This window comes from Pan paniscus, chromosome 10, assembly GCF_029289425.2.
Source record: "Pan paniscus chromosome 10, NHGRI_mPanPan1-v2.0_pri, whole genome shotgun sequence".
Taxonomy (NCBI): Eukaryota; Metazoa; Chordata; class Mammalia; order Primates; family Hominidae; genus Pan; species Pan paniscus.
Window position 1 is genome coordinate 6,971,152 of NC_073259.2, and position 12,748 is coordinate 6,983,899.

At 42.1% G+C, this 12,748-nt stretch overlaps 1 protein-coding gene across 16 annotated transcripts in view; it reads left to right on the top strand.

Moving 5' to 3' along the window:
- Window positions 1–12,748, top strand: part of ERC1 (ELKS/RAB6-interacting/CAST family member 1) — a 535,420-nt gene that overhangs the window by 481,165 nt on the left and 41,507 nt on the right. For 12 of the 16 annotated variants that reach the window (XM_055095228.2, XM_055095230.2, XM_055095233.2 and 9 more), the window contains one exon: window positions 2,549–2,737. In XM_055095228.2, coding sequence (XP_054951203.1) covers window positions 2,549–2,737 — 189 coding nt within the window. Of the gene's footprint in view, window positions 1–2,548; window positions 2,738–12,748 lie in introns of those variants that run through there. The other 4 variants (XM_055095237.2, XM_063593273.1, XM_063593275.1 and 1 more) reach the window with 1 other exon arrangement.

Genomic DNA, 12,748 nt, shown 5'->3' on the forward strand with positions numbered 1-12,748 from the left:
CTTCCCGGGTTCAAGCGATTCTCCGGCCTCAGCCTCCCACGTAGCTGGGATTACAGGCGCACGCCACCACGCCCGCCTAATTTTTGTATTTTTAGTAGAGACAAGGTTTCACCATGTTGGCCAGGCTGCTCTCAAAATCCTGACCTCATGTCATCTGCCCACCTTGGCCTCCCAAAGTGCTGGGTTTACAGGCATGATCCACCATGACCGACCACAAGTATACATGTATGCCCAGAAATAAAATACAATATTTTTGAAAAGTTGGTATTGTTTGCAAAAAACTATCCAACTCCCCCACTCTAAATTCTCTACTTGATTGAAACACTGTCTTCCTTCTGTGACTGGCAGTGTTGACATGCCTGTCATAGGTAGGAAATTCCGGGCCAGAACTGGTACCGTAAACCTGCTGATTAGGAGTCTCTCACAGAGCCCAGCAGCCTTCCACAGCAGCACTTTGGTGTTTATCGTTTATCCTTAGAGAGAGAGAGAGAATTTTAAAAACAAAAGTAATGCTAAATTGATTAATTCTCTCTGGTTTGTCTAGCCAGGCTCCAGCTTCTGTGTAATATACTGTATAGGCCTAAACTGAACTCTGATCTTTTTAGCAAGCTGAAGATTGTTTTAGCCACTAAGCCCTTGCTCATTATTCTCTTTTAATTATTTCCTGGAAATAGTATTAGAAACAAAGGAAATGTGCTATATTTATTATGCAGCCATGAAAAACATAGTTTCGGTCATATATAATGTAGTGAACAGTACTGACAATATAATGTTAAATAGATAATGTATCAAGCAAATGTGAGGTGTGATACTGTTAGAAGCTGATTTATATAAATTTATTAAAAGACTTGGCAGGAAAATTTCCAAAATGTTACAAATGATTACTTCTTTTTTATTTTTTTTTATTTTTTTGAGACAGTCTCGCTCTATCGCTCAGGCTGGAGTGCAGTGGTGTGATCTCGGCTCACTGCAAGCTCCACCTCCCGGGTTCACACCATTCTCCTGCCTCTGCCTCCCGAGTAGCTGGGACTACAGGCACCCGCCCAGTTAATTTTTTGTATTTTTAGTGGAAACGGGGTTTCACCATGTTAGCCAGGATGGTCTCGATCTCCTGATCTCATGATCTGCCCTCCTCGGCCTCCCAAAGTGCTGGTATTACAGGCGTGAGCCACCACACCCGGCCAAATAATTACTTCTTGATGGAAGTGTATGCAAAAGTCTTATTTCCTTTATATTTTTCTTTTTTCCCCCAATTTTTTGGAGTAAAATACATATTGTTTTCATAATAAAAACATAAAACTTTATTTCTTAAAAAACTCTTGTTGAAAAAGAAATAAAGGAACGTGGCAGGAGCAGTCCTCTGAGGGGGTCCAAGGAGGAATCAGTGTTACTGTGGAAAGTAATACCAGGCCTTGCTCCTATTGACTTGAAGATTATTGAGCTCCCAATTTATTAGTTAGGCCAGAGGTGTCCTGTTCATGAAAATTGCCAGTCCGGTGACATGCAACAGGTGCAGACCTGCTGTGTGAGCCCTGGGAGCACACTGAGAACTGCCAGCATTTTGGCGGTGCTTCGCAGTGCTCACAGCTGCTGCGTGTCAAGCAGGGGCTGCTCTAATGCTTCAGTGTTCTGTGATGTGAGGTCTGGCCCCACTCTCTTCCTCAGCACTCCAGGCTTTGACCAGCTACCAAATACCTGGGCAGGCTATTGTCACGAGAGCTGTCAAATGAAATCCTGGGGCAGGAGTCATCAGTCACTTAGTGTGCTTCCAGAAGGAATCAAAGGAGTAGCTGTTCAAGCAGGGGAAAGGAATGAGAAAAGAAAAAACGTAGGGCAAGTCTGTTACTTAAGAAAAACACAGAACCAATGTTACAACTAAGAATTTCAGAGTCCTTGGCTGTGAGTCAGGTGTTTGGTGTTATATAGGGATTTATCAGTCACTGGTTCAGAAGAATATCGGATAACCTCTGTGAAATAAATGAGAAGAGCATAAGCCAGGATGAGACAGAATTCGTAATGAGTTCCCTCATCACATCTCTTGGCCAAGAAAAACATGCACTTTCTCCAGAGGCAGAATTTTTCTTCCATTCCAGGAGGTGGAGGAACACTTGAAGTATATATATAGTCCAGGCTTTCAGATGAGCAGTTTCACTAGCAGCTTTTTGTAATCTACTCATAAATAAGTGAAAAGAGAAATTGTGAGGTAACTGGAGTCTTTCTGTATCAGGAATAGCATCTCTGTAAAAACAAGTTAGTCCTGTGCTTAATCCCTGCCTCGATACAGAGCTATCCGTCTGGTGTGAATATATTAAGCCAGCATTCTCTTCCTGTCTCCCAGAAGGGCGGCTGGGTGTGACAGCGTAAATGTGTGACAGTATGTGAAAATGTTTCTGTAATCCTGAAGATTTCAGTAGTGATTAGAAGAGCTTTAGTCTTTGGTCAATTTTCTTCGACTTGGAAAGCATAAAGAATATTTGAACCTCTCATTTCAGACTGACCTTGACTTTTCTCATTTTATTTTATTTTATTTTATTTTATTTTGCCTTAGATCATCCAGCCCCTCTTAGAACTTGACCAAAATAGAAGTAAATTAAAGTTGTACATTGGACACCTGACAGCCCTCTGCCATGAGCGAGACCCCCTGATCCTCCGTGGACTCACTCCACCAGCTTCCTATAACTTGGACGATGACCAGGCGGCTTGGGAGAATGAGCTGCAGAAGATGACCCAGGGGCAGGTGAGCCTCTCACTCAAACTTTGAAAAGAGCTTGTGAAAATGCAGTTGCTGTGTAGGTTGATGCAGTGGGGGCTACCTTGGGGAATCCAGTTGCCGTGTAGGTTGATGCAGTGGGGGCTACCTTGGGGAATCCAGTTGCCGCGTAGGTTGATGCAGTGGGGGCTACCTTGGGGAATCCAGTTGCTGCGTGGGTTGATGCAGTGGGGGCTACCTTGGGGAATCCAGTTGCCGCGTGGGTTGATGCAGTGGGGGCTACCTTGGGGAATCCAGTTGCCGCGTGGGTTGATGCAGTGGGGGCTACCTTGGGGAATCCAGTTGCCGTGTGGGTTGATGCAGTGGGGGCTACCTTGGGGAATCCAGTTGCCGCGTAGGTTGATGCAGTGGGGGCTACCTTGGGGAATCCAGTTGCCGTGTAGGTTGATGCAGTGGGGGCTACCTTGGGGAATCCAGTTGCCACGTAGGTTGATGCAATGGGGCTACCTTGGGGAATCCAGTTGCCACATAGGTTGATGCAATAGGGCTACCTTGGGGAATCCAGTTGCCACGTAGGTTGATGCAGTGGGGGCTACCTCGGGGAATCCAGTTGCCGTGTAGGTTGATGCAGTGGGGGCTACCTTGGGGAATCCAGTTGCCGTGTAGGTTGATGCAGTGGGGGCTACCTTGGGGAATCCAGTTGCTGCGTAGGTTGATGCAGTGGGGGCTACCTTGGGGAATTCCATGTTTAGATTCAAGATTTAGGGGGGTGGGGAGGGGTTTCCAGATATAATTTTTAAACTGATTTTTAATTGATTTTTTACTGTTTTATTTTTTTAATTCACCAATTAAAAATGTATGTTTCTCATGTACAACATGTAATTTTGAAATATGTGTACATTGAGGAATGGCTAAATAGAGCTAACATATACATTCCCTCACATACTTTCCATTTTTGTGTGTGTGTGGTGAAAACACTTTAAAATCTACTCTCAGCAATACATTGTTATTAAGTATAGTCAGCATGTTGTACAGTAGATTTTTTTTTTTTTTTTGAGATGAAGTCTTGCTCTGTTGCCCAGGCTGGAGTGCAATGGTACGATCTCAGCTCACTGCAACTTCCACCTCCCGGGTTCAAGCCATTCTCCTGCCTCAGCCTTCCGGGTAACTGGGACTACAGGCGCGTGCCAACATGCCTGGCTAGTTTTTTGTATTTTCAGTAGAGATGGGGTTTCACCAAGCTGGCGAGGCTGGTCTCGAACTCCTGACCTCAAGTGATCCGCCCACCTCGGCCTCCCAAGGTGCTGGGATTACAGGCGTGATTCACCGCGCCTGGCCAATTGTACACTAGATCTCTTGAACTTAATCCTCCTGTCTAATTGATATTTTGTAACCTTTCAGCAACATCTTTCCAGCCCCTGGTAGCCACCATTTTCCTCTTAGATTCAAGTTTCTTGGCAATGAATAGTCTTGAACAGATATTTGGAATTACCTTTTGGAGGAAGTACGATTTTTGGCTCAGTGTAACTTACTCAAGTATCCGAAAGGGCTGATTTATAAGGGAGAAGGCTAAGGACGGTCTGTTACCATTGCCATAGGTTATTCCATGAAGCGGTAGCCATTGAAGGAAAGTCTGAGTAGTTTAGGTTAATCCCATGTCTTAGACCATTCAGGTAGCTAAAACAAAGTAACACAGACAGGGTGGCTTATAAACAGCAGACATTTATTGCTTTCTGTTCTGGAGGCTGGAAGTCCCAGATCCGGGCCCCAGCATGGTTGGTTTCTGGTTCCTTGTGTCCTGTCGCATGCTGCTGACCTCATGACCTAATCACCTCCCAAAGGCCCACCTCCTAATACCATCACATTGGGGGTTGGGATTTCACCATATGAATTGAGGGGAGGAGGGTAAACATTCCATCTATAGTACTCCCTAGACGACATTTTCTGTTTACTGTCACTTGTAAAAATCCAGTGATTCTCTTTTTTACATGTTGTGATTTTTAATGCAGTAAAAGACAGGGTAAGGCTAGCCTGGAGACAACAAATCAGGAATAAAAGAAACAGAAGACAGGATGAGAGCAGGCATACAGTACAGACATGGAAAGTGAAGGAAAGAAAAAGTAAATAAACATTGAGACATAGAAAAAGAGAAAAATAGGTCAGTTTTTGAAATATTAACTTAAAGCTCCTTTTGCTCCTAGTTTACTGATAGAAGTCAGTGATATTCCTTACCCCATATAGATTCAGTCATACCAACAGAAGGCTAAAGAAAGGCACAGGTGGTGTAAACTTACTAAAACTCTTCATCAGAACTTTGAAGCTACTTACTATTTCTAGCTAAATACTTTCTATTTCTTAAATATTGTTTGTTTACTCGTGTGTGAAGGTAAATTGTATTTAATACAGAACTTCCTGTGGTGTGATATTAAAGATGACAGTGAAAACCCACAAGTCAAGAAATGCAAACTGGTGAGCCTTAGAGCTGTACTTACTTTCCCATGATGTGGATATTGCCTAATATTAGTACACAGGCATATTTCACAGCCTAACTAGTTATCCATCATTTATTTGATGTGTAAAGATAAGGCCTACTTCTCAAATTTACCATGTTGCCATAGGAATTTTAATTTCTTTCTTTCTTGAAAGAGGAAAAAAATTTAAAGAACAGTATTAAATTCAGCGAGGTGCTGTGGCTCACACCTGTAGTCCCAGCTACTCAGGAGGCTGAGGCAGGAGGATTGCTTGAGCCCAGGAGTTCAGGGTTACAGTGAGCTATGATTGTGCCACTGTGCTCCAGACTGGGTGGTGACAAAGTGAGACCCTGTCTCTAAAACGAAAAAAAAAGAAAAAAAAGGACAGTATTAAATTCAATTCCTAATAGCTCTTTTTGATATTGATAACCATATAGTAAAAATGTAATGGAAATAAATACATACACAACTACAGTGCAACCAAAAGCCCATTGGAAACAAGGCACATGGCTATTCATTTTAGAGACTTTTGCTTCAGAATTTTGCAGAAAAACGATGCTTCTTAAAAGCAGTGCTACTGGGCACAGTGGCTCCCACCTGTAATCCCGGCATTTTGGGAGGCTGAGGTGGGAGAATCCCTTGAGCCCAGGAGTTCAAAACCAGCCTGGGCAACATAGAGAGACCTCGTCTTTAAAAATAATTAAAATTATCCAGACATGGTGTCACACGCCTGTAGTCCCAGCTGCTCAGGTAGTTAAGGTGGGAGGATGGCTTGAGCCCGGGCAGTCGTGGCTACAATGAGCTGAGATCGTGCCACTGTACTCCAGCCTGGGTGGCAGAGCGAGACCCCGTCTCAAAAACAAACAAACAACAACAACAACAAAAACCCAGTGCTTATTAATGTATTAAAGTTTAACTGGCATTAAATTATTCCTTTGTAAAACAGTTTGTCTTTGTTTTGTTTTTGTTTTTGTTTTTGTTTTGGAGACAGAGTCTCGCTCTGTCACCCAGGCTGGAGTGCAGTGGCACGATCTCAGCTCACTGCAACCTCCACCTCTCAGGTTCAAGCAATTCTCGTGCCTCAGCCTCCCGAACAGTTGGAACTACAGGCTCGCGCCACCGTGCCCAGCTGATTTTTTGTATTTTAGTAGAGATGGGGTTTCACCATGTTGCCCAGTCTGGTCTCGAACTCCTGAGCTCAGGCAGACGGCCTGCCTTGGCCTCCCAAAGCACTAGGATTACAGGAATGAGGGACCATGCCTGCCCAGCTTGTCTTTGAAATGGAAAAGATATTTTTGCTCAGTCCTGTATTTTCAATATGCCTAGATGGACTTAACTCAATCTTACCAAGGGGAAAAAAAATCTTCAGAGTGATACCAAGATAGAAAATTTCAAACTGATTTTTCAGCAAGTTTTGAGTGAATGAAACCTGATTAATAGACTTCCCATTGCAGATTGTGTTACAGTCAAGCTACTGCACTCATCCAAACAATTGTGCTCACACACGACTTCTGTTAATATTGTCATGTTTCCCTTTAATTGAGAATGTTCTTCAGTTACTGAAGTTACTGTTTGAGGTGTGTGAAATTGTATTCTCCCCAACAGTCCCTGCGAAACGAGAGACCTGGGTCATCTACAGAGGAATACAGTAACTAACAACCCCTGCTATAAGCTTCTTCATAGCTTCTAAAGGTTGGTGGAGAAACCAACCCGTTTCGTGCTTCCTTACCCCAAGTAAGAATTTAAGGAAGTAACGTAGGCTGTCTAACAATACAAAATGACTTGCCTATGAAAGTATTGTGATCAGAGTTTGACTTCAGCTTTAACGGCCAAGAAACAGAAGATGTGAGTCACTGCCAAATATGCATATTGGTTTATTTTGTGTGCGTGTTTTGTTTATAGTTCTGTAGTTTTGTTTTTGTGATGCAGAGCCTTCTGCTCCTGACATTTGCGTTTTTCACCTCATATCTCCAATGCATTTCACTGCCACCATGCTGCCACCAACACCACCGCCATGAGGACAGGACAAGAACTTTGTCTTTTTCAATGCTAGGGCAGTGCAGAAGGGAAATGCAGGGTCAGAGCCCCTACACAGTCCCCACTGGGGCACTGCCTAGTGGAGCTCTGAGAAGAAGGCCACCGTCCTCCAGACCCCAGAACAGTAGATCCACCGCTGGTTTGCACCGTGCACCGGGAAAAGCTGTAGGCACTCAGTGTCAGCCCATGAAAGCAGCTGGGAGGGGCCTGTGCCCTGCAGAGCCACAGGGGCAGAGCTGCCCACGGCCCTGAGAGCCCACCTCTTGCATCAGCGTGACCTGGATGTGAGACGTGGAGTTAAAGGAGATCATTCTGGAACTTTAAGGTTTAATGACTGCCCTATTGGATTTCAGACTTGCCTGGGGCCTGTAGCCTCTTCGTTTTGGCCAATTTCTCCCATTTGGAGTAGGTGTATTTACCCAATGCCTGTACCCTCATTGTATCTAGGAAGTAACTAACTTGCTTTTGATTTTACAGGCTTATAGGCAGAAGGGACTTGCCTCGCCTCATATGAGACTTTGGACTTGGACTTTTGGGTTAATGCTGGGGGCCTGTTGGGAAGGCATGATTGTGTTTTGAAATGTGAGGACATGAGATTTGGGAGGGGCCAGGGGCAGAATGGTATGGTTTGGCTGTGTCCCCACCCAAATCTCATCTTAAATTGTAGTTCCCATCATCCCCACGTGTCATGGGAGGCACCCAGTGGGAGGTAATAGAATCATGGAGGTTGTTACCCACCATGCTGTTCTCATGATAGTGGGTGGCTTCTCATGAGATTTGATGGCTTTATAAAGGTCTTTTCCGCCTTTGCCTGGCACTTCTGTCTCCTGCCACCATGATTGTAAGTTCCTGAGGCCTCCCCAGCCATGCAGAAGTGTGAGTCAATTAAACCTCTTTAATAATTACCCAGTCTCGGGTATTTCTTCATAGCAGCGTGAGAATGGGCTGACACACTATGTCTTTCTATTTAAGGTGGGTTTCTTGTAGAGAACATATATCAAATCAGTAATTGTCTTCTGATTGAAGTGTTTAGAATATTTGCATCTGATATAATTATTGACACAGTAAAGTTAAACCTATCATCTTTATTTGTTTCATCTATTTCCTCTGTTTTTGTTTTCTTTTAAAGTAAATTTTTTTCTGTTATTTTATTTCCACTAGTGGCTTAAAGCTCAACTCCCCACCCCTTTTGAGTGATTACTCTGTGGTTTACAGTGTACAGTTTTAGCTTATCATAGTCAAATTTTGAAAATATAATATACCACTTCAGGTATAGTATCGGAATCTGCCAATAGTATACTTCTATTTCCTTTGTCTCAAACTTTATGCTGTCATTGGCATACATTTTATTCCTCCATATATTATAAACCCCATAGTACATTGTTACTGTTTTTGCTTTAAATCAGTTATCTTTTTTTCCTATTGCTTATTGTGCTAAAACATACACAACATAAATTTTACCATCTTAAAAATTTTTACGTGTACAGTTCAGTGTTATATTCATAACGTAAACTATCACCACCATCTATCTCTGTAGCTCTTTTCATCTTGCAGAACTGAAACGCCATACCTGTTAAACAGTAACTCCCCATTCTCCCTTGCCCCATATTCCATCTGCCTTCTGATTTTACTCCTCTAAGGATTTCATATAAATGGAATCACGCAGTATTTGTCGTTTTGTGACTGACGTATTTCATGTAGCAAGGTTCGTCTGTGTTGCACCTTGTTTAAGGAAATGCTGTGTCAGAATTTCGTTCCTTTTTAAGGCTACTGTTTTATATACCACATTTTCCTTATTCATTCCTCCATTGATGAACACTCGGGTTGCTTCCACATTTTAGCTCTCATGCATAGTGCTGCCGTGAACACGGGTGTATAAATACCTTTTCGAGGCCGTGCTTTCCGTTCTTTTGGTATAAAATCAAAAGAAGAGAAATTGCTGGACTATGAGTTAACCCTATTTTCAGTTTTTTGAGGAACCACCGTACTGTTTTCCACAGCGGCTGTACCAACTGACATTCCCACCAGCGGTACACAAGCATTCCAGTTTCTCCATATCCCGGCCAACACTTGTTATTTTGTAGTCTTTGGTGTGTTTTTTAAATAGTAGCCACCCTAATGGGTGTAAGGTGGCATCACATAGTTTTGATTTGCATTTCCCTAATGATTCATGATGTTGAGCATCTCTTCATGTGCTTATTGGCCATTTCTGTTTTTTCTTTGGAGAAATATCTATTCAAGCTCTCAGCCTATTTTTAAATCAGGTTTTCTGTTGTTGTTGTTACTGAGTTTTAGAAGTTCTCTACATAGTTAGATAGTTATCCCTAATCAGATATACGATTTGCAAATATTTTCTCCCGTTCTGTGGTTACCTTCTCACTGTTACTGTGGTAATAGTGTCTTTCGATGCACACATTTTTTTATTTTCAGGAAGTCCCATTTGTCTATTTTAATCATTTATATTTTATAGAGATTAAGATTATAAAATAATATCTTTCTCATATGTTTACCATTTTCAAAAATCTTTGTTTTTTATCTGTGTATGTCTGAATTTCCATCTGTCATCATATTCCTTCTCTCTAAAGAACTTACTGAGGCTGAGAGCAGTGGCTCATGCCTGTAATCCCAGCACTTTTGGAGGCCAAAGCAGGAGGATTGCTTGAGGCCAGGAGTTCAAGACTAGCCTGGACAACGGTGAAACCCTTATCTCTACAAATATTTAAATTTAAATTTAAAAAATTAGCTGGATACACTGGTGTGTGCCTGCAGTCCCACCTACTCGGGAGGCCCAGGTGGGAGGATCACTTTAGCTCAGCACTTCAAGATTGCAGTGAGCTATGATCACGCCACTGCACTCCAACCTGGGCCGCAGAATGAGACCCTGTCTCAGAAAATTAAAAATAAATTAAAAATAAATTTTAAAAAAGAACTTCCTTTTAAATGTCTTGTAGTACACATCTGCTGGTAATTAATTCTATGTTTTATTTGTATGAAGGAGTGTATTTTTATCAACTTCCGTTATGGCCAGAATTGTGTCCCCCCTCCCAAAATTCCTGTGTTGAAGTCTTACCCCTCAGTACCTCAAAGTGTGACGACTATATTTAGAGATAAGACCTTTAAAGAGATAATTAAGTTAAAATGAGGCCATTAGGGTGAACCCTAATCCATTGTAACTGATATCCTTTTAAGAGACACACCAGGGTACACACACAGAGGAAAATGCCACATAAGGGCAAAGCAAGAAGGTGGCCATCTGTAAGCCAAGGAGAGAGAGGCCTCAGAAGAAATGAAACCTGCTAATACTTTGATGTTGGATTTCTGGCTTCTAGAACTGTGAGAAAATTAACTTCTGTTGTTTAAGCCACCCAGACTGGTATTTTGTTATGGCAGCCCTAGAAAACTGTACACCTTGTTTTTGAGATGTTCTCTGGGCACAGATTTCTTGGTTGACAGGGATTTTTTTTTTTCCTCTTTCTTTTAATACTTTTAAGATGTGGTTCCATTTTCTTTTGGCTTGTATAGTTTCTGTTGAGGTCTGCTATATTCACGTAGCTTTGTTTTGGGGTGAGTGGGTTGGTTGGTTGGTTGATATACCATGTTCTTTTTTCTCCTGAGGCTTTCAAAATATTCTCTTTATCTTTAGTTTTCAACCATTTGATGATAATGTACCTAGTTGTGTTTTTCTGTATATCTATCTTGTTTGGAATTCTCTGAGCCCCTGCTCTGGATCTGTGTTTTGTTGTCTTTCATTAATTTTGGAAAATTCTTGGCTATTATCTCTTCAGATATATCTTCTGCCCACTTCTCTCTTCTCCTTTGTAACTACCATTATGTATTTGTTAGATCATTTGATATTGTCCCATATCTCTTGGATTTCTGTTTTGTTTTGTTTTCTATATTTTCTTATTATACTTGAAGTTTTCTGTTATTAGTTTGGATAATTTATATTGATCTGTACTTAAGTTCACTTTCTTTTTGTGTGTGTGTCATAATTTTTTATTAAATGTTAAATAGTCTAAGTAAAAAGAACAGTGGAAACCAAGGTAAATAAAACTTATGTCTGGAAATATACTTTCCTCTTCTTCTGTCAGGCCATTAGCATTGGGGACTGAATCAAATAACTCACTAATTGAGCTGGGTTTGGGCTTCTTTCCACTCTAGTTACCTTCATGGTGCCACAGGCCTTGAGCTTTTCAGTGGTGGATTGCCACTTTCGTACGTTTAATGTGAGCTCTATGGTGCCGATGTTTCTGTTTCATGCTTCTCTCTCAGCTTTCAGCATGTCCTTCATGCCTGCACCGCAGAGGGCCTCTCTCCATGCTCTTGTTCTTCTCTAAGCAGTAGACTGTTCTTGTTACTCAATGAAGACTCAGGGTCGGGCAGGAGTGGCTTCTTCATTTTCCTGCTCCAGTCTTGGTCTTGGTACTTCTGTCCCACCCCCAATGACAGACAACATCTCCCCCCTACTCAGCACAGGTCTAGACTGTCAGCTGATTTCCTACCCCTTCCCCAGTAGCAGCAGACTTCTAGTTTGAATCTGTTCATAATTTGGGGTCCTACTGGACTCCCTGTCTCCTTCCTGGCAACAGTTTGCTTTTGCCTAATGTCAGCACAAGAGGTAGGGTAGATTTTGTACCAATTCTCTAGCCTAGGAATAGAGGCCATGAAGGTTGCTGCCCTACCCCCAGAAGCACACAGCTTTTCCCTTGTTCTAAAATGTTGAGCATGGAAAATTTGGCCTTATGTCTTCTCACTTCCAGGCTTTCTCGATGTCAAGCTCCCTGTCATTCTGTGTCCATGTTGTGATCGAAGAAAGCAATCTTAAACATGCATATTTTAGGAGTCACAAAAAATTATTTGCAGAGGATTCCAGAAGAAAGTTTCCTCTGTGAAAACCTTCTCTTACCATTTTTTACATTATATATATATATATAATTTCTATTTTTGTCCCCAGGCTTTTTTCTTTATTGTGTGTGATTGTATCAAATTAATTTTAATGAAATATTTCAAACATTTGGAAAAATATAGAGATTAATATAACATTACCTTTATACCCAGAATTAACAAATATTACTTCGTCCTATCTGCTTCAGATCCTTTTTAATGCTAAATATAGTATGATATTGTGATATAATAAGAAATATACATTTGGTCTCGGTCCCTAGTTCCTTATACAGAGCTCCTGAAACTCTTGGAATCCCCTGAGTGATGCGTGTTTGTTTTTTTACTGCTAATAGATGACTGGTGGCTGGGAGCTCTGGATGGAGACTGGTTGCCAAGGGAACCAACCCTGTGATAGATGGTTGGGACTCTCCAGCCCACACCCCAGCCTCTAGAGAGAGGAGGGGAGCTGCAGGTTGAGTTGATTGCCCATGGCCAATGATGTAATTAATCATGCCTACTTAATGAATCTTCCCTAACACTCTAAAGGATAGTGTCCAGATGGGTTCCAGATAGCCAGCCGAACACACGGAGGTGCTGGAGGTGCCCAGAGAGGTCACAGAAGCTCCACACCCCTCTCCACGTGCCT